General features: G+C 35.1%; 2 protein-coding genes across 6 annotated transcripts in view; one reads left to right on the top strand and one right to left on the bottom strand.

The window, feature by feature from the left end:
* The first annotated feature begins 9,090 nt into the window (after positions 1-9,090).
* On the top strand, positions 9,091-11,353 carry LOC117654609 (claudin-22-like). Its single transcript, XM_034401376.2, has 2 exons — positions 9,091-9,664; positions 11,293-11,353. Exons 1-2 carry the CDS (start codon positions 9,189-9,191, stop codon positions 11,300-11,302), a joined length of 486 nt encoding a protein of 161 aa, XP_034257267.2. The 5' UTR covers positions 9,091-9,188; the 3' UTR covers positions 11,303-11,353.
* Positions 10,619-21,432, bottom strand: part of WWC2 (WW and C2 domain containing 2) — a 153,119-nt gene continuing 142,305 nt past the window's right edge. For 3 of the 5 annotated variants that reach the window (XM_034401375.3, XM_034401372.3, XM_087874724.1), the window contains 2 exons: positions 18,632-18,759; positions 12,254-15,942 (listed from right to left, as the gene is read on the bottom strand). In XM_034401375.3, the coding sequence (XP_034257266.1) occupies positions 15,876-15,942; positions 18,632-18,759 (195 nt within the window). In that variant the 3' untranslated portion in view covers positions 12,254-15,875. Of the gene's footprint in view, positions 11,928-12,253; positions 15,943-18,631; positions 18,760-21,432 lie in introns of those variants that run through there. The other 2 variants (XM_087874725.1, XM_034401374.3) reach the window with 1 other exon arrangement.

Below are 21,432 nucleotides of genomic sequence, written 5' to 3' on the forward strand. Positions count from 1 at the left end.
TATTATCAAAAAAAATAACTGAATTTTCTGCTGTATTTTAGCCATTTTTTCTCCCAGAGATGCTGTCGGTAAAGCCTACCTATACAAACTCAGTTAATTGGAAGCACAGGTAATCTTGCTTATCTGTTATCCAGTGGTGAAATCCAATTTTTTTTACTACCGGTTCTGTGGGCGTGGTTTGGTGGACATGGTGTGGCTTGGTGGGTGTGGCAGGGGAAGGATACTGCAGGGGAATACCCATTCCCACCCCACTCTGGGGCCAGCCAGAGGTGGCATTTGCCAATTCTCCAAACTACTCAAATTTTCTGCTACCAGTTCTCCAGAACCTGTCAGAACCTGCTGGATTTCACCCCTGCTGTTATCTCAGCCCAAACTCATTTGGACCAATGGGTACGGCAAGAATGTGATATATTGTATCATATAACAGCCAATCACTTCTCTACAAAACTAGATTCTAACTCTAGGTTTGTTCAGTTCAGCCATTCTTTTCCTTGTTCTTTTGATGTATTGCCTGAATTAATCTGGGCAAGATGCACTTTTTGAAATGCAAATGTAATACTATGTTCTTCAGATAAGAGAAAAATAAAATGAAATACATTATATCCTTTTATAAATGCAAATAAATGCTAAGGGTTGGTACTTTCTGTCAGTTGGTTTTGAATAAACATTCTAATCTATTTTGTATATATTCTGAACAAATAAAAGGCATGCTACTACCACAAATTCATGAAAACATTAATGTTCATGTGAAAGAATGCAAAGTTTGCTAAAAACAATTTAGAATGTGGGAATGTTTTTAAACAGTTCACAAAACTAGGATGAATCAAGTGGCCTTTTCTGTGTTAACCAACACTGAAATCTGATAGTTGTGATATATTTTAAGTGATTAAAGAAGACGGATTCTGACTTGTCTCTTTTGAACAAAGGGAAAAAATAGTTGAGTGGCTTCCCCTTAAAAACTGATGTTGTATTTGAAGAGCACAAAGACCAGAGATTTAAAAAATCTAAACTGTTTGTTTCTTTCACTATAGTCAGAGATATTTCAAGTTGAATCATTCATCTTTTATCTCTATGCTTTAAAAAATTATACTCAGGCTGCCATGGCATTCATAGACAACATAGTACTTTTACAGCTAGTCCTCAACTTATGACCACAATTGAGCCCAACATTTCTGTTGCTTCCTTGCCGTAGTTGCTAAGTGAACCACTGCAGTTGTTCAGTTGGTTGTTAGGTGAATGTGGCTTCCCTGTTGACTTTGCTTGTCAGAAGATCACAAAAGGTGATCACATGACCCTGGCCATGGCAACAGTCAAAATATGAGTCAGTTGCCAAGCATTTGAATTTTGATCACGTAACCATGGGGATGCTACAACAATTATGTGAAAAATGGTAAAAAGTCACTTTTATCGATGCTGTTGTAACTTCAAACAGTCACTAAACAAACTTGTAAGGCAAGGACTACCTGTATTTTTCTTTTTGAGTCAGCACTGTGACACTTTTACCTTCTTCTCAAGCCTCTGTATGATTTGCAAATCACATCAGAAAAACACTCTTTAATTTCCTGCAGAAATCCTCAGTGCGGCTGGTCATATTTAAAGATATTTGTAAAGAGGGAAACCAAGCAAAGATTGAAGTATTTGTGGTATCACATCCAAAGAATAAATTAATGACATAGTATTAATGTATACTAACTCCAGTAGTATCTCTGAAACTCTTAGCCTCTAACAGAACATTACCAGAAATTATAGATTATAGTTAATTCTATGCCCTAACCAAATCTATATATTATTCTCTTCTGGTTCATTTATGTCATAAATTTTGCTTGTCCATATCAGAATGGAATCTGTTGGAGTCATTTAACCGATGAATGATGGCTACTGTATCTACAGTTTAAGAATCTACATTATGAGAAAATGGTTCCTTTCTAAGTTCCTACAGAATGGCAATGCACTCACTATCATATACCATGAGCATTACCATGTATTCAGCATGAAGCACATTCAATATTTTGAATATTTTTACAGACTTAAAATAGGATTCTTCCACATAAGGAAAAATGCCAATAAGGAAGCCTACATACATGGAAGACTTCTGCCTGAACAGATCTTTACATTGTTTCCCTCTTTGACAATGACAGCAAAATAAACATGATTAGGGCATAGGGCCAATTGGGACGATTCTATACTGTCTCCTATGAATTCATTAAATGGTTACACATAGAAGAGTTGCCTAAAGATTTTTGCAATGATCAAAACAAAAGCTAGCTTTAAGCAAACAAGACTTCTTAATATGGGTGAATAACTTTTTAATGTCTGAAGCAATGCATTTAATGGCCTAGCTCAATGGTTTGGGGATGGCCAACAGCTGCAGAGAATGGACTGATGATGCTAAGCTTGCATGTATACATTAGTGGAGCCAGGATTTGATGCAGGGTGGGGGTGGGGGGGTGTCTATGTTAAGTCTATTTTAGGTTTGTGCTACATTTTCTTCTACTTCCCATTTTAAGTTGGCAAAGACATTTAGCTTGTTCACAAAAAACAAAACTACAAATAATCCTTACTCATTTTTAAAACAATCTATAATAATAAAATATTTGAAATGAGTTCAAATTATTAGATTTTTTTTTCATTTAAAGCTCCCGCAATCCTTTTTTATCTCACAATATAAGCAATTTGGTAGTGGGAACTATCATTTTTCTAAACCTCTAGTCCAAAGATTTCTTGGATGCCTGTAAAAAGTATCTTTATGGTATTCCTTGTTAATTTTATGTTATTATCATTTAATATCGGTGTATTTTTGAACAGGAGAAAACTGAAATGATGGCCATCTATCTGGTCTGAAACAAAGATGTACTTTTAACACCAAGCTTGTTCAAACACACATTTTAGAAGCATTGATTGTAGTTTTTTGCTATTGTAGCTTTCCACTTACTTCCTCTGAAGGAGGCAAAGGCAAGAAAATGACCTGGTAAAAACATTACACTCAGAAGATCAAGATGCTCTAGGAAGTCACACTTTTGTTCTTGTAATGTCCTGTGGTGCCACTTATATAAAGTTTTAAGACCATAGCATTTTCTTTCTCTTCTGGTAAAGAAATTCTTTTACTTTTTCTGTTAAAAGACTTTCACAGTGTCTCTTTGAATGGAAGATCTATTTCTGATGCCCGGGGCTAGACAGAGTCACAAGGGTACAATATTAATTATTGAATACATACTGTTGCTAGTCTTTCAAATAATCTTTGGTATGTTTCAATTTGCTGTATTTTTGTAAGACACTTCAATGAAGTCACACTTGGATTTTTTTCATTTCACCGTCCTGAAGTGAGTTTGATGGATGGATAGATGGATGGAAGGACTGCTGCTGTTGGACCTTGAACATATTGTTTTTGGCATTATCTTTTAAATCTAACATTTTTTGATTGACCTTGGCAGACATATCAAAAGTATTGTCTTGATCTCGCTGAATATAGCTGTCTTTTCCCTTTTTAGCGAATATTTCAGTTGGTTTTGGTGGTTTGAGTTTTTCAAATATTTCCAGTTACAATGAAGTACTTAACAATGTCAGCCCTGTCTCGGATCCTCTTACGATTTCCTTTCATCAAGTTTCAAAAGATATCAAGTCCTTCCTTTTTTCTGCCCCTGGAAAAATTTCTTGGCCCTTTTCCATGAACTTCATTATTTCCATTCACATTGTTGTATGCTGTCATCAAACGAATGGACTATTCATCATGTGTAAACAGTGAGTTACAAATGGGATTTTGACTATACTAACCTTTGTGTTTTACTAGTAGAGCAGAAAATACTGTTTCTGTATGAAAAGGGGAACTTACATATGCATGATGGTGCCTTCAAGTGTTCCTTTGGATGCATGAAATGTCTACAGATCAAATGGAACAAACCAAGCATCATCTTACATAACTCCAAATACATCTGAATGAAAAAGTCAAAGTACTGGTGGTCTCACAAAATAAAGCACTGGCTCAAGGCTTCTTCAACCTCATAATCAGGATATCAAGACAATCTGGAGAAAGCGCCCAAAGATTCTATTTAGTTGACTTACAGACAATAAACACTGAAAACCTATTTGATAAATAATTATATAATTTGGCTAGAATTTTGTCATCCATTTATTGGAGTACGATATGGCTGAGGAAGTAGTTAAAGAACCGATGTTAGCATGGGCCAAAAATATCAGACAGAATATAAATCTGAACAAATGGGATTCAATATGGAATAATAATCTTAAAATGACAAAGGCGACAGCTTACAAGGAAAACCAATACAAGCTGTTTTATAGATGGCATATGGCCCCAGCTAGGATAGCGAAGATCTACCCAATTTGAGCCCTAAATGTTGGAAATGTGACTATCAGCACATTTCTTCTAGTCCACCAGCAGTGATTTCTATCACTGCTGGTGGACTTGTAATCAGGCACAAAAATTCTGGAGGATAATATGGATGTGGATTAGAGAAATAATAAAAGAAAATTTTGATTTCGAACCAAAAGCCTTTCTCCTGGGAATTCTGAAAATTGAATATGCAAAAAAGAAAAAGTACTTAATTATACATATTCTGACAGTTGCTAGAATTTCCTTTGCCCAGTATTGGAAAGAAAAACAAATACCACCTCAAGAACATGTTATTGGGAAACTACTGGAGTGCGCCGAAATGAACAAATTGACTTCAGAAATTAATGACAGAGAAGATTCAGAATTTTATAGGGTGTGGGACATGTGGTATGAATGGATGGGGAAAAGAAATAAAGAAGGAAATAGAGTATAGAGATTAAGTATTAATTAATCAACAAAATCCATGGAGAAATGAACAGTATTACATTTAATCTTAGAGATTGGAGCACTATTATCCTTAAATGTCTTAAAATTAAATTTGGCTTTAAGAAACAATATCAAATAAAAGACAAGTTAAAATGCATGTAGATATATATATGTATATATTTGCACCAATGAACCGGAAATGTATTGAATGTATCACTATATGTTATAATAAAAATCAAATTAAAAAAAGAAAAAGAAAAAACCTATTTGATAATTTACTTACAACTTAGTTATATTAATTGGATCTAACACTTAAGACTGTAAGACCCAGGGGGCAATGATCATTCAAGGTAGTTTATTTATTTATTTATTTATTTTTATATGCCGCCCTTCTCCGGAGACTCAGGGTGGCTTACAATACTTTAAGCAATAGCCTTCATACTTTTGTATATTTTATACAAAGTCAGTTTATTGCCCCCACAAACCGGGTCCTCATTTTACCCACCTTAGAAAGGATGGAAGGCTGAGTCGACATTGAGCCTGGTGAGAATTGAACTCACAGTAATTGCAGGCAGCTGGATGTTAAATCCTGCCTTAGTAGGAAGCATTAGCCTCCTACGCCACTTTGACTCCTACCCAGTTTGACTCAGCCTCTTCCCAAATACCCCCTTGACAGAAAAAAGAAGCTTGTTTCTTTTTTCAGAGATCTAAAAAACAAGAGCTGGATTATACTGAAAAAGTAACAGGGACAACGGTTTATCTGTTGCAATATCAATGCCACATATCCTCTGGTGGTGAAGGTATCTATAATGGATTTTTTTAATATTCGACGAATATAACTAGTAGTGTGCTGGACCAACTTTCATTATGTCATGAAAGCTGATAGTTAATTTTCTGCCATTTTGTTAATCTGCTGAGAGCAGAGCTGAGCCTTGACATCTAGAGTGCCAGTCAGCTCTTCCTCATTTAGTGATGCTGTGTGGCAGCAGCAATGGTGCTAGCAGAGCTGATTTTTGAACATTTAGCAGCACACCACTAAGTATAACTAACCCACATAAAATATATAGAACAGTTATTTTGAATATTTGTGCAATATTTCATCAATAATTTTTCATTTAATAGTAGCCACACCAGCAGAAGTAGCAGCCATATCACCAGCAATGTTATTCAACATCATTACTAGTATTCAATATTGCTAAAGATGAGCATATGTTACATGTATGCAATTCACATTTATTCACGTGTCATGATAAATGTGGGATACCAGGCCTTTTCCCAGAGATGTGATGGGCATATTGTCCATTGTACACTGCATTTCTGCAAAGTGAATATATAATACTTTAGCTAGAGAAAATTAACTTGTGATTACTCAGAGTAATCATTGTATAACAGATTTCATAACAGATATCTTAGAGAACAAAGCAGGGTTGAATATTCTGTAATCCTAGAATACAGTATGAACTTGTGAATTGGATAATAATGACAATGTCAGGGAAAAAAAATAAAAGCAGGCAAATTAACATTTTCCAAAGAAAAACTGTGGAAATATTAAAGAAATAACATGAACGTTTTGGAGGAGCTCCATGAGGACCCAAGTGTTGGCAGTGATAATAAACCATGTGGAATAGAAGCTTTAAATTTAGAGCAAGGAGAAAGATAAAGAAACAGACACAAAGCAGTTTTATTTTCAAGGAAGGATCTCATGGTTATTTGGGAGCACACAGCAGCTACAAGCTATTTTCTGGGCTCCAGCTTTTGATTACAAATTTAAGACTAAGAAGAAAACAAGCAAAGAAGAAAACAAGCTGCAACAAAGACTTTACATACCTGTGAATTTGTAAGAAATTGAGCTCAACTTGAAGACAACTTCATGTGACTTCCACGCTAACCACGGCAATGCACAGTTAACTCTTATTATAGGAGTGTATTATGTTCTCAGCATTTCCAAGAGATCAATCACAACGCTAATTATTCTTATGCTCACCTTAAAGAGAATTGTGTTGTATTCTATGTAATGGAATCTTTTTTAGGATAACAACTTCTAATGGCTAGTCTAGATATAAGGAGAAAAACAAATAAATGTGTACCGAAATTAATGCAAGCAAAACCAACATTTCTAATATTATTAGAGGTATAATTTTAGCCTACAGATTTTGTACAGAATTTCAGAAGTTCACAACACAGGATACAGCATTACCGGTGAAGGTTTTTTTAATTTGCATTTGCCTCCTGTTAGATAAATTTATTTATTTACTTACAATATTTCTATAGTTCTGTGTGGTTCCCAGTGGTTCACATATTAGGTTATAAAAAACAAGAACAAAATAAAACTGTTAAAACAATTGCATCAGTTAAGAATAATCTATATCTCTGCAGGGGCTGATCGGTGACCATAACAAATAATTCTTGAATTACATTGTCTTTACATCCTTTCCAAAGGACATCAGCATGGGCACTAACCAAATCTCAGAAAAGAGGCACTTTCAGCACTGCAGAGCAGAAGCATTGAGTCTAACATCCCTCCACAAGATGAGAGCATAAGATGTCTATATGCAGGAGACAAACTGGACTGTTTGATGGCCAAGCTGTGATGGGCCTTATAGCTAGAGCCAGCATTATGAGTTGTACTCCAAAGCCTACTGGTGTTTTAGAGCTGTTGTAGCTCTTACTCACTAGAAACGCAGGCCACAATATTTTGCTCCAATTGCAGTTTCCAAATAATCTTCAAAGGCAGCATCAGATTAAGTAGATTGCAGTAATCTATCCTGGAAGTGATGAGAATGTGTTTGATTTTGATCAAACAAGATCTCTATCTTGGCAAATATTCAATTTCCTTAAAGACAATTCTAAAACTTCACTATGCAAATATTATACTGAAACCTAGTTGTAATCCTACACTCAGTAGTAGAGCAATACCATGAACTCTAAAAAAAAAACCCAGTACTATTTCTATGAGATCTACCACAACCCCGCAAGAGAGAATGGGCAACAAACAGGACAAAATTTGCTATCACTGCCAGTATTATGAAGAAGTGGAAATTGTGAAATTCTTCCTCTCTTATTTTAATCTTAAAGAGTGTTTTTTTTTAAATGAAGAATTTAAAGCCATTTTAGCCACTTTTGCTAGCTGCCATTGCAGAATGAAATAAAGCAATGACACAGTTCTTAATCTAAAGTACATTCTCTGTATTGAGTTAACATTCTTGATGGTGAAGAGCCTGCTTTTCCTATGGGTTAGCAAGTATAAGCATATTATTAAAATAAGAAAATCAGTTGTGCATGCATGCCCTAATTTGCATAGCTCATTCTTTGCACTCCTAGTAGAAAAGTTTTAAGGTGTTTTTATGACAGTAATATAAACGAATGAGACCTTAGTTATACCTGTTGAGGAAATGGATTACCAAACAGTCACAAATGCCTCTGTTTCAATCTCTAAGATTTATATTTAAAACCTGCTAATGAATAATCTTTGTCAATGGTAGATTCTTGAGTACTACTAGACATCAGTTGTTAGCTCAAACTTCTATTTTTGAAAAAGATATTTATCTTGCATATTATTTCACATACAGCTCAAAGCAGCAAACATACCAATACTCCTTCCTATCTTCTCCACAACAATAACCTGTGATATGAGTTGGGCTGAGAGTGATTGGCTCAAAGTCACCCCCCTGGTTTTTCATGCCTAAGGTGGGACTGAAACTCATAGTCTGCTGCTTTCTAGGTCGACATCTTAACCAGTACACCAAACCTTTTGTTCTTGAACTACTCAGATGTAAAGAAAGCCCATTTAAAAGTAACTTCAGACAGGACAGAAAATCAATATATCTCAAAGCTTTCTTTGCAGAAAAATGATGAGAATGAAAGATAAGACTTAATGTATACATTTAACTAAGGAAGTATAGTAGTACGGAAGATAGAAAAACAGGATGCCTTTCTCTACAAGGCCTTGATTTGAAGCCCTGAAATCTCAAATTTAGCTATTACAATGAAGTCCTGTTGCAGACAGACCTGTTTTTTTTATCACCACTTAAAATCTAATTAATCCGTATTGAAGCACAAAGATTTCTGTTGTTTTTTTTTAGGTGAGGGGTCATAGAGCTTTCTTTGTTCATCCTCAGACTTGCAATCATCAGGCATTGGGATATAATTTTACCAAGCAAATTGAAAGGTAACAGATCAAATCCTTATCACAAAACCCAACTCATGGTTAAGCAGAGTCCTTCGTCCTTTGCAAGAAACCTTATATTCAGGAAGAACAAAAACATGTTTCAGAGTTCTTAAAGGGTTAATAGTTAAAGCTTATATTCAGGAGAGCAAAGAGCAACCATCATTGGAGCTGCAGCCACTATATAAAGTCAAAGTTCCAAAAAACCTGGCCAAAAGATTTTCCAGCCAGTTGATTGCATCCTTTACAATGGCTTTAGTGAACCGAACCATAATGCAGTTAGCAGGGATTTTATTTTGCCTGTTAGGATGGGTCTTATCCTGCCTCACTACTTATTTACCTCAGTGGAAAAATCTCAATTTAGAATTGAATGAATTGGAGATCTGGACAATGGGACTCTGGCAAGCTTGTGTGGTCCATGAAGAAGGGGGAATGCAGTGCAAAGAATTTGATTCCTTTTTAGCGTTACCCCCTGAGCTCCAAATTTCTAGGATTCTGATGTTCATATCCAATGGATTAGGACTTTCTGGTCTCTTACTCTCAAGTTTTGGATTGGATTGTTTAAAGATTGGAGAACAACAACAGGATCTAAAGAAGCGGTTATTGTTGCTGGGAGGAATATTCTGCTGGATATCAGGAGCTGCAGCCTTAGTCCCAGTGTCTTGGGTTGCTCATACCACTGTGCAGGAATTTTGGGATGAAACTATTCCAGACATCGTTCCGAGGTGGGACTTTGGGGAAGCACTTTTTATAGGCTGGTTTGCTGGATTCTGTCTCATTTTTGGAGGCTCATTGCTAAATTGCAGCGTCTGTTCTGTTGATACTCAATCGTCCTCGGTCCATTATACAGTGGCAGGTGTGCTAGATGCTTGTCAACACTTGGAAAGTAACAACAGACCCCGAAGTCTAAGAGTCTGAGAGACACAGGAGACCCTATTTTTCCTTTCAGGCACTTAAACACAGTGTGCAGAACCTTATTCCAATTAAGATTAAAGGACGCTTTGTTCCTTACTCGATTAATTACACTTGAGTTTCTAATATTTTTCCTGAACTTATTATTTCAAGAGTAGTTTTATCCTTCTTATTACAAGGCTGGCTGGCTTCACAACAAGAGTAGATTAAAATGACTATAGAAAACGTCATCATATATTTTTGTCTACTTCAGCTTAAAATGTACTGTAAAAACAAAAATGCCCAAAGCTCAAATAAGTCATAAAAATATGAATCCTCATATTACACAATCATACCCTGCTAAATTTGGTACTTGATTTTCAGAAAATGGCTGTTTTTGTTTCTCTACTGTCTTAAAATTCAAAGACTATTGTCATTTAAACTTTCTGCTACAAATTCAAATATGAAGCAAAATCTTTAAATAAACCTTCAATTAGCAATACTGGTTAATAGATTCCAGTTCTACCTACAAACTAGGATTCATGTTAAAGCATGGAAAACACCAAGTTTCCCCCCCTTATTTGTATGCTGTTGCCTCTACCTATTTTTAAGATATAAGGGAATAGCTAACAAAATATTTTAATTAGATGTGAAATACTGGTATTGTAAAGAATCGGTTCTGTTGTGTTATGTGTTGATATTTGAGTGTTAAGTATATATATGATCCCAATATACTTTCTAAAGTCTGAGAAAGACTGTATTAATTTTACTGTGTGATGACAGCATTCTTTTTTTTTTGTTTACATCTTTTAAAAACTGGATTGCTTCTGTGCCATCCATTTATAATGTGTAATGTCTTTTATTAAGCAGCTCCAAGTTACATAATTGAATTTACAAACTTAAGAGTGTTAGGTTAATTATATTTGTACTTATCTGGAGGAAAACATTATTAAACTCTGTGGATTTGCTTCTGAATGAATATGAATTCAATTACATAGTTAAATCTATCCAAGTAAGGATTGACTATTGTTTCCTAAATAGAAGTAAAATATTAATATTTGAACTGTATTTTCAGTGTAGAATGGATCTTATGAGTATAATACTTTTGAAATCACGATTTGTCATTTTTCTCTATTAAAATATCATTGGAATGAACAAATAATCTAAATGTGAGAACATTTACTGTACCTATTTACAGATAGTAATAACACAACATTTCTTCACTGATCCTCAAACTCAAAGTATATTCACAAATGCTAAAACTTGTATACTTCTGATTATATTGCTTAATAGAAAAGTTAATGGTATTTTATAAGAAAATATTGTTAAACCTATTAAGTGGCTTGCAAGGCTAGAATAGCCTTATTGTTTATGAAATGAAGGAAGGTGCTCTGGAAAGCTACATGGGTAGTACGAAAAGGAAAGAAAGGATATAATGTAAAATGCATTTTTTTTCTTTTAGCTTTGCCTAAAGAAGTCAAGGTTTACAGAATTTTAACACTCTTCACAAATGGACAATTGTCTGATGACAGAACATCAAGAGTAAAAGCTACAAAAAGTGCTAGTTGTATAAGCATTGATGTGCTCTATTTCTCTGAAGTATGCCCACTGTTGAAATTTGATAGGCGGCTACTCAAAAGATAGCTGTCAGATGGGAATATGGGAACACACTGTTCATTGGTTACCAGTGGATTTCTACTTCTCTGCACAGAATTGATCATAATTCTTTTTGTTAGGCCACAGAAGAAATGCACAGAAGAGTTAGTCTTTTTGACAATAGCTAAATCATTTTAAACTAAAAAAAAATCTGCCAAGTATATTAAAATTAAATTTAGGATGAAAATTACATCTATTCCTTTTTAGCATAATCTACATTTATGTAGTTTGATTTGTATTATTAGTTAAATAGACACGTTTCAATGTATTATATAAACAGATTTAAGATATTATTACCTTATCTATCATATACATATCTGTTAATATTGAAGAATCCAGATTTCCAGTGTCATAAAATGTATTTTTAAAAATGACTTCTCTGTATTACAAAGTCTATTTCCCATTCTGAAAATAGGGATGGACCTCAGTTTCCATGAAAATCTGCATTTAGTAATATAAAATGAAAACAGAGCATGGACTTGCTGCATTTCAGAGTTTCAGATCCAGTCAGTTTTATATTATATCTTAGTATGTAAAATGTTATCAGAAAAAAAATCATTCACTGTCATGGATTATGGTTTGTGTAGGACCTCACATAAGTACAGTTTACATAATCATTGTTACTCAAGAAACCACCCATCCATAATGCTGATTAATGGACCACCATTATGACATGGTCTTATTAATGAATGTTTTATGTGAACATTTGCACAAATCACATAAACTTGATTTAACTGGTATTGGTAAAGAATAGAAGCATGCAAAAGTTACTGTTAAAAAACTGTATTTTTCCAAATCATTGAAACAATTGAAAAGTGCAGAGACAAAGGTTAAACTGGGTGATGTGTACATATACAGGCAATATTAGGATAGAAGACATTTGTGATACAACTTGATTAAATATTGAGTTCAGTTCTGAGCATTTAATACTTAAATATAACATAACTGTATAAAAATTGAAGTTTAGTTTCATCCAATAAAAGATTTGCTAACTTTGTTCATTTGGCTAAACAATATTGTATAATACTTGTAATACGACGTGCAGGATTGTACTGAAGTAATGATAATCAAGGTATTATTACATTTGTTCTATTCTCTGATAGGTAACTTTTATGATAAAAATGATATTAGTGTAGTATGAGACTTGACTGGTATTTGTCTATGATCACAGTTTTCAAAATTGTTTCAAATGCTAAACAGACTTTGTGTAAGACTTCCAGGACTTCAAAATGTTTTCTTAAATATTAGTTAAGGTTGCTGCAATTTTAGTATGTGAAAGAAGACATGGATGGAAGATCCTTTTTATAAACATCCAACAAAATTTGTCTTGCCAATATATTATTCTTTTTGTTTCTCTCTAAATATTGTGGCATAACTTCAGAAGAAAAAGAGGGAAGTATATTTGTATGTGTCCCTAAAACAATTTGCACAGTAGCTTTCTTTAACCCGCAAATTTAAATGTGCAGAACTGAACTATATTAAACTGTACTGTACATAAATAAGACTGAAAATAAATAAATCACAAGATACAACTCTATACATCATTCTAAAACATTATTATATTGTAATGTCAAACTGAGAAGCTGAAATTATCAGCCTTCATTTCTATATTAAATAACTTTGCGACTTCAGCTTTTAGACAATTGACCTTGACAGAGTAAATGGCATGTACATGTTTAGTTCACTTCTAAAAGATGGGTTAAAAAAAAAGAGGGGCACCCAGGAAATATTAAGCAGTTTCCTACTTCCAAGTAGAAGCAATATTGAAAAGATCTGAATAATTACACATAGTTGTGCATAATAATAGGACCCTTTGGGAGATTTACAAAAATAAATTAAGACACAATAATTTATTTCCTTTTGTAATTCTAAGGATGGCAATGAACATACTGTAAATGTTCTCCTATTTTTTTCAACAATACTATTATATCCTTGAAAAATAAAATACAGCATGTCAATATACAATTATGTTGCAAAATGAACAAGTACACAATTAGTGTTTTGTTTCCTCGGGGTCTTTTTGTGTGTGTATGTGAATATGTATCACATACAGAACTATATGTCACTTTCATCAAATGGCTTTAAAACTGCATGAATAACTTTCATTCTCTCATTATCTTATGTTCCATAGCTTGGAAGCAATAGTTACATTGTTTAAATAGCCTGTTCTTATAAACTGAGAAGTTCTAATTTAGTCAGTGGGGAGTATGGCATGCAGATTAAATTTAGTAAAGACACTTATCACTACTAGTTCTTCAATCCCTTCTTAAATAATTAGATGCCTTGCTTTGGTCTGTTCTACAAAACTGTGACATTACCACTGAAACAAGGCATTAATAACCATGTGTTCCATGATGATGATATCAAAACTAATCAGTGCCTGGTTATCAGATGAGAATTACCAAGGGAAGTGAGGATGCCAAGAAAACCTGTGCCTGTACTACGGCTATGCAAAACGCCTTGATGGACTGAATGAAGCAAAAGTCCTTGAAGAGATACTTCCAAAGTTTTGGCACAGATTTTCTAGACTTTAAACATGTTCACAGACTCTGCACATGTGGATACATGCACGATAACTGAAGGTCAGCTAGAAAAGTACCTCTACCTAGAAGGATGATTGATAAAGCAGCCACTTCCAACTTGAGCCTCCTGGAAGATGTGCAGTAGTTTCCTCAGCAATTTGAGAAAGAACAATTTGGGGTGGGATTTCAGATGTGCCCACATGTGCTTTGTGAAGCACCTTTTAAAATCAGAATGGGACATCTCGCCACAACCAACTCACCATGGCCAACTCGCCATGGCCAATTTACTATGGCCAACTCGCTGCGGGACAATTTGCCATTTAACAATTCAATTTAATTATTTAAAAAAAATATTAAAAAATTTTTTTTTTGCCATTCACACTTCATTTTGTCTGTTCTTTTTCATCCTTTCTTTAATGATTCTATTCCACAATTTCTTTGATATTAGTGTAACTCTTGTCCCACAATGAGTTGGCTGCAGCGAGTTGGCCAAGGTGAGTTGTCCATGGTGACTTGTCCATAGCAAGTTGGCATCAAGTTGGCTGCGGCAAACTGTCATAGACCCTTTTCAAATACTTTGCCTAGAACCTATTGTAAACTTGTAGCCAGAAGCTGATTTTGGAGAATAACCAATTAAAAAAAAAATCACCTTGTATTAAACCTGTTGCTGGTTAAACAAACTAAGGTTATTGATCATGTTTAATCCTTATTGTGCCATAATTAATTTAGGAACCATTTTACATGGTCTATTTAATTTTAATCCAACTAATATTATTTTAAGTGCTCATTATCAAGGTTTCTTAGAAGAAATCTCTATAACAATAGTATACAATGGGTGCTTAGATCAGTGTTTCTCAACTTTGGCAATTTTAAGATGCGTGGGATTCATTTCCAAGATTTCCCCACATTCTGGGAGTTGAACTCCACGCATCTTAATGTTGACAAGGTTGAGAAACACTGCCTTAGAGAAATAAATTTGTTAAGAACAATTCTTGTGAAAATGGATGTTTGGGCTCCATGAATGTAACTATTTTAATAAGCTCTTACTAGATATATTTACATATTAGTTTTAATTTTCATTCTTTGAATACTTAGGTTTAAAAGTGAATTTGAGTCCATTTTCCTAAAACAGCTGCCATTTGGGTATTATCAATTTTAACACATGGAGGGTTATACATACTTCCCTCATATTCTCTCCAAGCTCTTAGATACAGTGAGATTTGAAATACAGCCCCAAATTCAGTACATTCAAAAAGGATACTATTCCAGCTTAGTATTCTAGATCTCTTCCTTCATTCAAGAAAAAAAAAAAGGTAGAAAGGGAAAAAGATTTTTTGTCAGATATGAAAGTTCCCATGTAGACAGCAGAAATCTAAACAGAACCTGTATGCACTAAACAGACCTGCTGGCATGGAAGAGGACTCAACATTTCCTGAAAGCTATGTACATACTACAACTACTACTACTACCACTTTTTTTTTGCAAAACCTATTAGATGGCTCAACAGCCATTTTCACAGTCTGTCCTTGTGAAAAAAAATAAGCAGGGAAATGAAACATATGGGATACATTGCATGATATAGAGCAGCAGTGCAGTTCATACATACTAGGATTTCCTTTGTTTTTACATATACAAACTGTACAAAGTTAGACTCATTGGTGTATCAGTGTATATTTTGCTTTATATTTCTAGCGAAAAGACAAAGGGAACAGTCTGCACATTTGAAATGTTACATTAGAGCATAGTATATGCATTTTATAAACAATATCTACAATTGAATTCAAAAATATGTCTTTAAAAGATTGTAGAACAATAATATAAAAGCATTCACTTAAAAAATGAACAACACCTTTGATGCAAAATATTGTTAGACATCATCAGCTGGTAGAGCTGGTATGCTTATTTTCGCTCTTGTGAAGTATGCCATCTTCTCCCTTAAAAATAAATATAAGGGAAACAAAAATGTGTTTAATTTATAATAGACTCCAATACTAGATAACATATAATAGACTCCAATACTAGAAGATAAAAGAATAAAGAAGCAATTTGCCTCAAAGCACTATATAACAAATCCTTAGGCTTTTAACATAGTGATTAGAAATACAATTTAACTGAGTTCAAGTAGGGTAGCACTCAAATGATATTTCTGTAAAAATATTTAGTTTTGCGATAGGCCACTTAACTAGTTTAGAAAGTTATGGGAGACACAATGTGCCTTTCTTCTACCAAGGGCTTCCATAGTTTCTCTTCCTACCTGGTGACAACATGGTGAATAAGAACATAAATGTTGATTTTACACACCAAGAGTTGGGATTTGTTTTGGAAGTCTGCTTTGTAGATTGGATGGATGAAAAAAATGAGATTACAAGTGTGTTGCATTCCAAGGAAACAGAAGAGACGGAGGCAGGAGGCACTTAGTAACCAGGGAAGTCAATATAGAGGAGGGTGCAATGAGATATGCAATCCAGCAGAGTCAGCTTCATTACTCACCACATTGGATTCTGTTAAGTACTTGGGCAGCATTTGGAATGTAACAGTGGTGGTGGAGGTTCTTGTCTACCTTAACTGGCACTAGCTGGTAATGATGCGCTAGCTGGTAATGATGGCAAGGTTTGCGTAGAGCAGGGGTGTCAAACTCACATTATCACTGTGGCATGATGTGCTGTATCGAGACTTCTTTGTCCTTTGCTAAACTGGGTGTAGGCGTGGCCAGCACGTGATGCATCCGGCCCATAGGCCGGGAGTTTGACAGCCCTGGACTAGAGTGTCTATCTTTATGCATGAGAACAGAGTAGATCCAGTGCAGCAATGCCACTAAGTCCCTTGTTACCTTTGCTCCACTTTTGCTACAAGAAGCAGTGCAGAGTAGAAACCTGAGATATGGCTGGAGAGAGCTGGGGCAATTGGAACAGAGACAGCTTGAGTCACTCACCTGAGCCCTGCTAGGGCTCAGATATTTTGCTGTCTGGGATCTGGTCCAGGCTCCTGTTTACTGAAGTGGTCTTTTTTTCTGTGTGCAGACTTGGAGCGTTGGCAGGCATGATCAACCGCCCACTTGGGAATGGGCTTTTTGGACATGGAAAGAGAGGAATGCAGATGTAGAAATGGATGGTGAGGCTCGTTACTAGGATCTATGGTGGGGAATGACAGTGGTTAGATAGGTTCATTAGCCAAGAAGGGTGTGGTTGAGGGGGAGTGGAATTGGGGGAAAGTAGATGCAGGTAGTAGCCTTAAGGTTGTAATGGGAATAAGAATTTTTGATAGACTAGATCCACCATGGAGGGAACAATTTTGACCAGATCTCGGAGTTGCTTGGTAATTCTGAAGGCAGCCAATCACTATGATCTAGAAGGATGCAATGACCAGATCCCATCTTTTGTTTTCATGGGAACAACCACACCAAATTCTGAGTCGGGAAATGGACAATTTTCCAGCTGGAGCTTACCAATGGGACTAGTGACATCATAGAAGAAACTTATACAAGGACAGTATTTCTTGAGACAAAATCAAAACAAAACACTCCAACTCTTCTGTTCTCTGTAGCAGCCAAAGCAGAAATGGCCATGGACATACAGAGCTCCATGGTCAGATGGAAAGGAACAGTCCTGCAGTGGGCCAACTGCAGGTCACTGACCCTCTGAAGACATTTATCTGACATAAGAAGTTCATTTCAGTCTTTTTCTGTTTTCTGATGGAAAATACTACTTTCCTGCCAAATTACCTTGGTCTGACTTCAGCCTCCTCAGCAGCAGGCTGTCTCCAAGATGGAAGATCCATTGTTAGAACATTTCTTTCCAGCCACCTTGGGGGCTGGGTCAGAGAGGTAAAAGCATTTACTGTGAATAGGCTCTCCTAATCCTGTACAGTAACAGTTCCCTTATCTAGTGGTTACAAAGAAGATTGGCTAACATTTAGGGAAGAGGTCAGGGAAGTTTTCCAATAACCAAAATGGCCATGGTTTTAATTTGAACTGTAACCACTATTTCATCAGAGAAAGACAGACAGATAGATAGATAGATAGAACTTTATTCTGGTCATCAGTTTCTAGCCAGGTGAATTACTTAGGAAAAACTGACTATTGACAGTCAGGATGCTGAAAACAAGTGTAAATAATTTCTGGTGTAAATAATTTGTTAACTGGACAGAAATGTCCTAAAATCGGCCAAACTTTTTTCTCTAATCCTATTCCCGATAGAAATAGTAGATATATTTCTTTAAGCTATCTCTGAATATAATACCTACACATTCAATTTATCACATTCATATGCAGAACTGATATGATCCTTTGCCCACCCCATAAGTATTTCAGGAAAATTATAGTGAATTTATTTTTAATAGACAATAGACATAAAACAAGAGTATTTTACTTTTATTGAAAAAAACTAGTTCTTTATCCAAAGAGTTGGTTTAGGACATGGGACTCCAAAGCTAAATCTTGGATCTTTGATCATTTACTTCAGAACATTTGAATTAATTTATCTTGTAAATGATTGAAACTCTAGTGAAATTTACCACAGAGCTGTCTAATTCTAGAACGATATGCTGCATAGTTAAACTGAAAATTTCAATGTAGAAATTGCTGAACAGTTTTACAAAACTCATAGAGATACAAATTCTCCTCACCTGAAAGACTGCACCTGTAATGGCACTTTCTGGCTTTGCTCTCGTAATCGGCACACGTCTTTTGAAACTTTCCTCATCAATTTTTCTGCATTTAATCCCTGTTTTTTTTTGTCTTTTGACTGTTCAGCCTAATGAAAAAAAATTACAAGCCACATTTAATAACTCATAATATTATAGAGGAGTTAAGTAAGCACCTTGCAAACCATCTTCAGCACAAATAAAAGGAAAGGCATCTTGGCACTGCAATTCAAATGACTTTGGTCTGATTTAATTAAGATGTTGATGAATAAAAAAGGTCTACCTAATTCTTGACAGTTTCTTTAATCCACTGTAATCCGTGGGCAAATGTTTGTACACCAGAAAGTTATGCCCCAAATAGAAGCTCTATTAGCATGCCAACCCTTCCTATTAGCACCTGTAGATGGATTAACAGCATCTAAAAAAGACAGCAGGTCACAAAAAACCTTGCACGGCAAAGTGGCTTTGCATACCCAATAAGCTATCTAATTATCCTTTGGATGAGCTAAGAAAAAAATACCACTGGAATTTTATAATCAGTTTTTAGCTAAGGGTTTAATTTTTTTTCTGACAATTAAAAGTATATAATACACAGTCTAAATTATATTTTTTATCTGCTCCCTGTGATGTTGATTGGTTTTGTTAAATGCCCTCCTTTTGTGTTAATAGAATACTCCACTGCTTTAATACTTCCCTTAACTTTTTATATTAGTATATTAAAAGCCTTTAAAGTGTTTACTGACTTCGGCATTGTAATAGGTATAGTATTTCTGCAGTAGGCTGTTTCTGTAAACATATTGCAACTGAAGAGGGCACCCTAGGAATGCTTTTGAACTATTCAAAGCAGTACACGACCATGAAAATATTTAAAACAGATCTGGCCCTGCTATCATGTGCATTTCCAATCTGGTCTGGTCATTTACAAAGAGAGAGACTCCTCTTCTCATAACTTAAATGGACTGTGGGTAAGACAACAGGAATTTTCTATAGTAGCCCCCATTTTATGGAATTTTCTTCTGCCATAAGATCATGAGGCTCCACTTTCCTGGTTTTTTTTTTATAACATAGGAAAATAATCTTATTTCACTGGGCCTTTGACCTAAAATGATTGTGGGCATCATCAGTGCAGATTAAGAATAATCTCATATTGATGAAGTCATGTCAGGGAATTATTTTTTCTTTATCGTTTCTGTCCAAATAAGCCAGTCTGGCATGGGACAGGGTAAAATTTTTCCTAAACAAACAAACTAACTAACAAAGAAAAACCCAATCTAGGTTTCAAGAGATGAGGATATGCGGGAGGAGATACTTTTAAAAATATTGAGTATGGAATATAGAGGTGTACAGGTAATCCTCAATTTACATCTATTTGTTTAGTGACCATTCAAAATTACAATGGCTGTGAAAAAAGTGACTTATAATCATTTCTCACACTTATGACCGCTGCAAAATGCCTCTAGTCATGTGATCAAAATCTGAGTGCTTGGCAACTAGCATGTATTTACGATAGTTGTACTATTCCAGGATCATATGCTCACCATTTATGATCTTTTTACTGGCTTCCAACAAGCATAGTAAATGGAGGAAAATGGCTTCACTTAACACTTGGTTCACTTAACAACTGCAGTGATTTCCTTAAGCACCATGGCAAAAAAAGATCATCAACTCAGGCACAATTCATTTAACAATTACCTTGTATAACAATGGAAATTCTGATCCCAATTATAGTTGTATATTGAGGACTACCTGTGTTCTGGATCGCCTATATGTCAAACTCACTTTAAGTATATCAGCAAAAATGTTTATATTCCTTTTCCTGCCAGAAAGGCAAATCTCTTATTAAGCAAGATTTTGCCAGATTAGGATAATGTACAGTATTTCCATGGTAGGCTTGCTTCTGTAAACAAATTACAACTGAAGATGGCACTACGTGAGTGCTTTTTAACTATTCAGAGATATACATGACCATGAAAATATTAAAACAGATGTTGCACTGTAAGAGTGTACATTTCCAATCTGGTCCAGTCATTTTAAAACCAGAGATCCTGTTCTCATAAAGTAAATGAGGTGTGGACAAGGCAACAGGCCATCATGGGGCTGATGATACCCCACTGTCTAGGGAACAACATTTGGTGGGCCCTTGGCAGTGGACTATTTCTGCTGTGGTATCCACATTGTGGGATCTTCATCCCTGAGGTGAGATTGGCCTTATGCTTCTGAAAGTCCCTCAAGTTACACCAGCAGGCCTGGGGACCCCAAGGAGATGGATGAACTAGTGAGGTAGTTCCATTACTATTAATATCTCTTTGTCTATTATTTCTTAGTTTTAGCTCTGTTTTTATAATTTTTAACCTTTTAAATAATCAACATTGACTATTATTTTAGATATTTATTATTTTAGCTTCATTGTACACCACTGTATATTGTTTTGTGATATGAGCAACTATGTAAACTGGATAAATAAATAAGATGATGTGAGTTTGGTTATAATGAAATTCCTTAAGAATCTAAAACGTCTTGTGGATTTTGTAGATATTTAGTCATTTATAGAAGTAGAAAGTTGTTTAATAAAAAACCCAGCTTTAATTATCTGGTTTTCCTAAATTTGAGGCAACATGATCTTTCTATATTTAGAATGCAACAGTTTTACAACCAGTTCTGCCATATTCTTAAATGTTTTTAAAAACTAGGAAGCAGTTTCTTAAAGGCAGAATGGAAATAACTTTCTCTCCCCCCCCAAAAAATAGCTATCCTCTTGGTTAAATATAGAAACCTCCTGAGAC

Source organism: Pantherophis guttatus, chromosome 8 (genome assembly GCF_059756535.1).
Source record: "Pantherophis guttatus breed Tessera chromosome 8, ASM5975653v1, whole genome shotgun sequence".
Lineage (NCBI taxonomy): Eukaryota > Metazoa > Chordata > Lepidosauria > Squamata > Colubridae > Pantherophis > Pantherophis guttatus.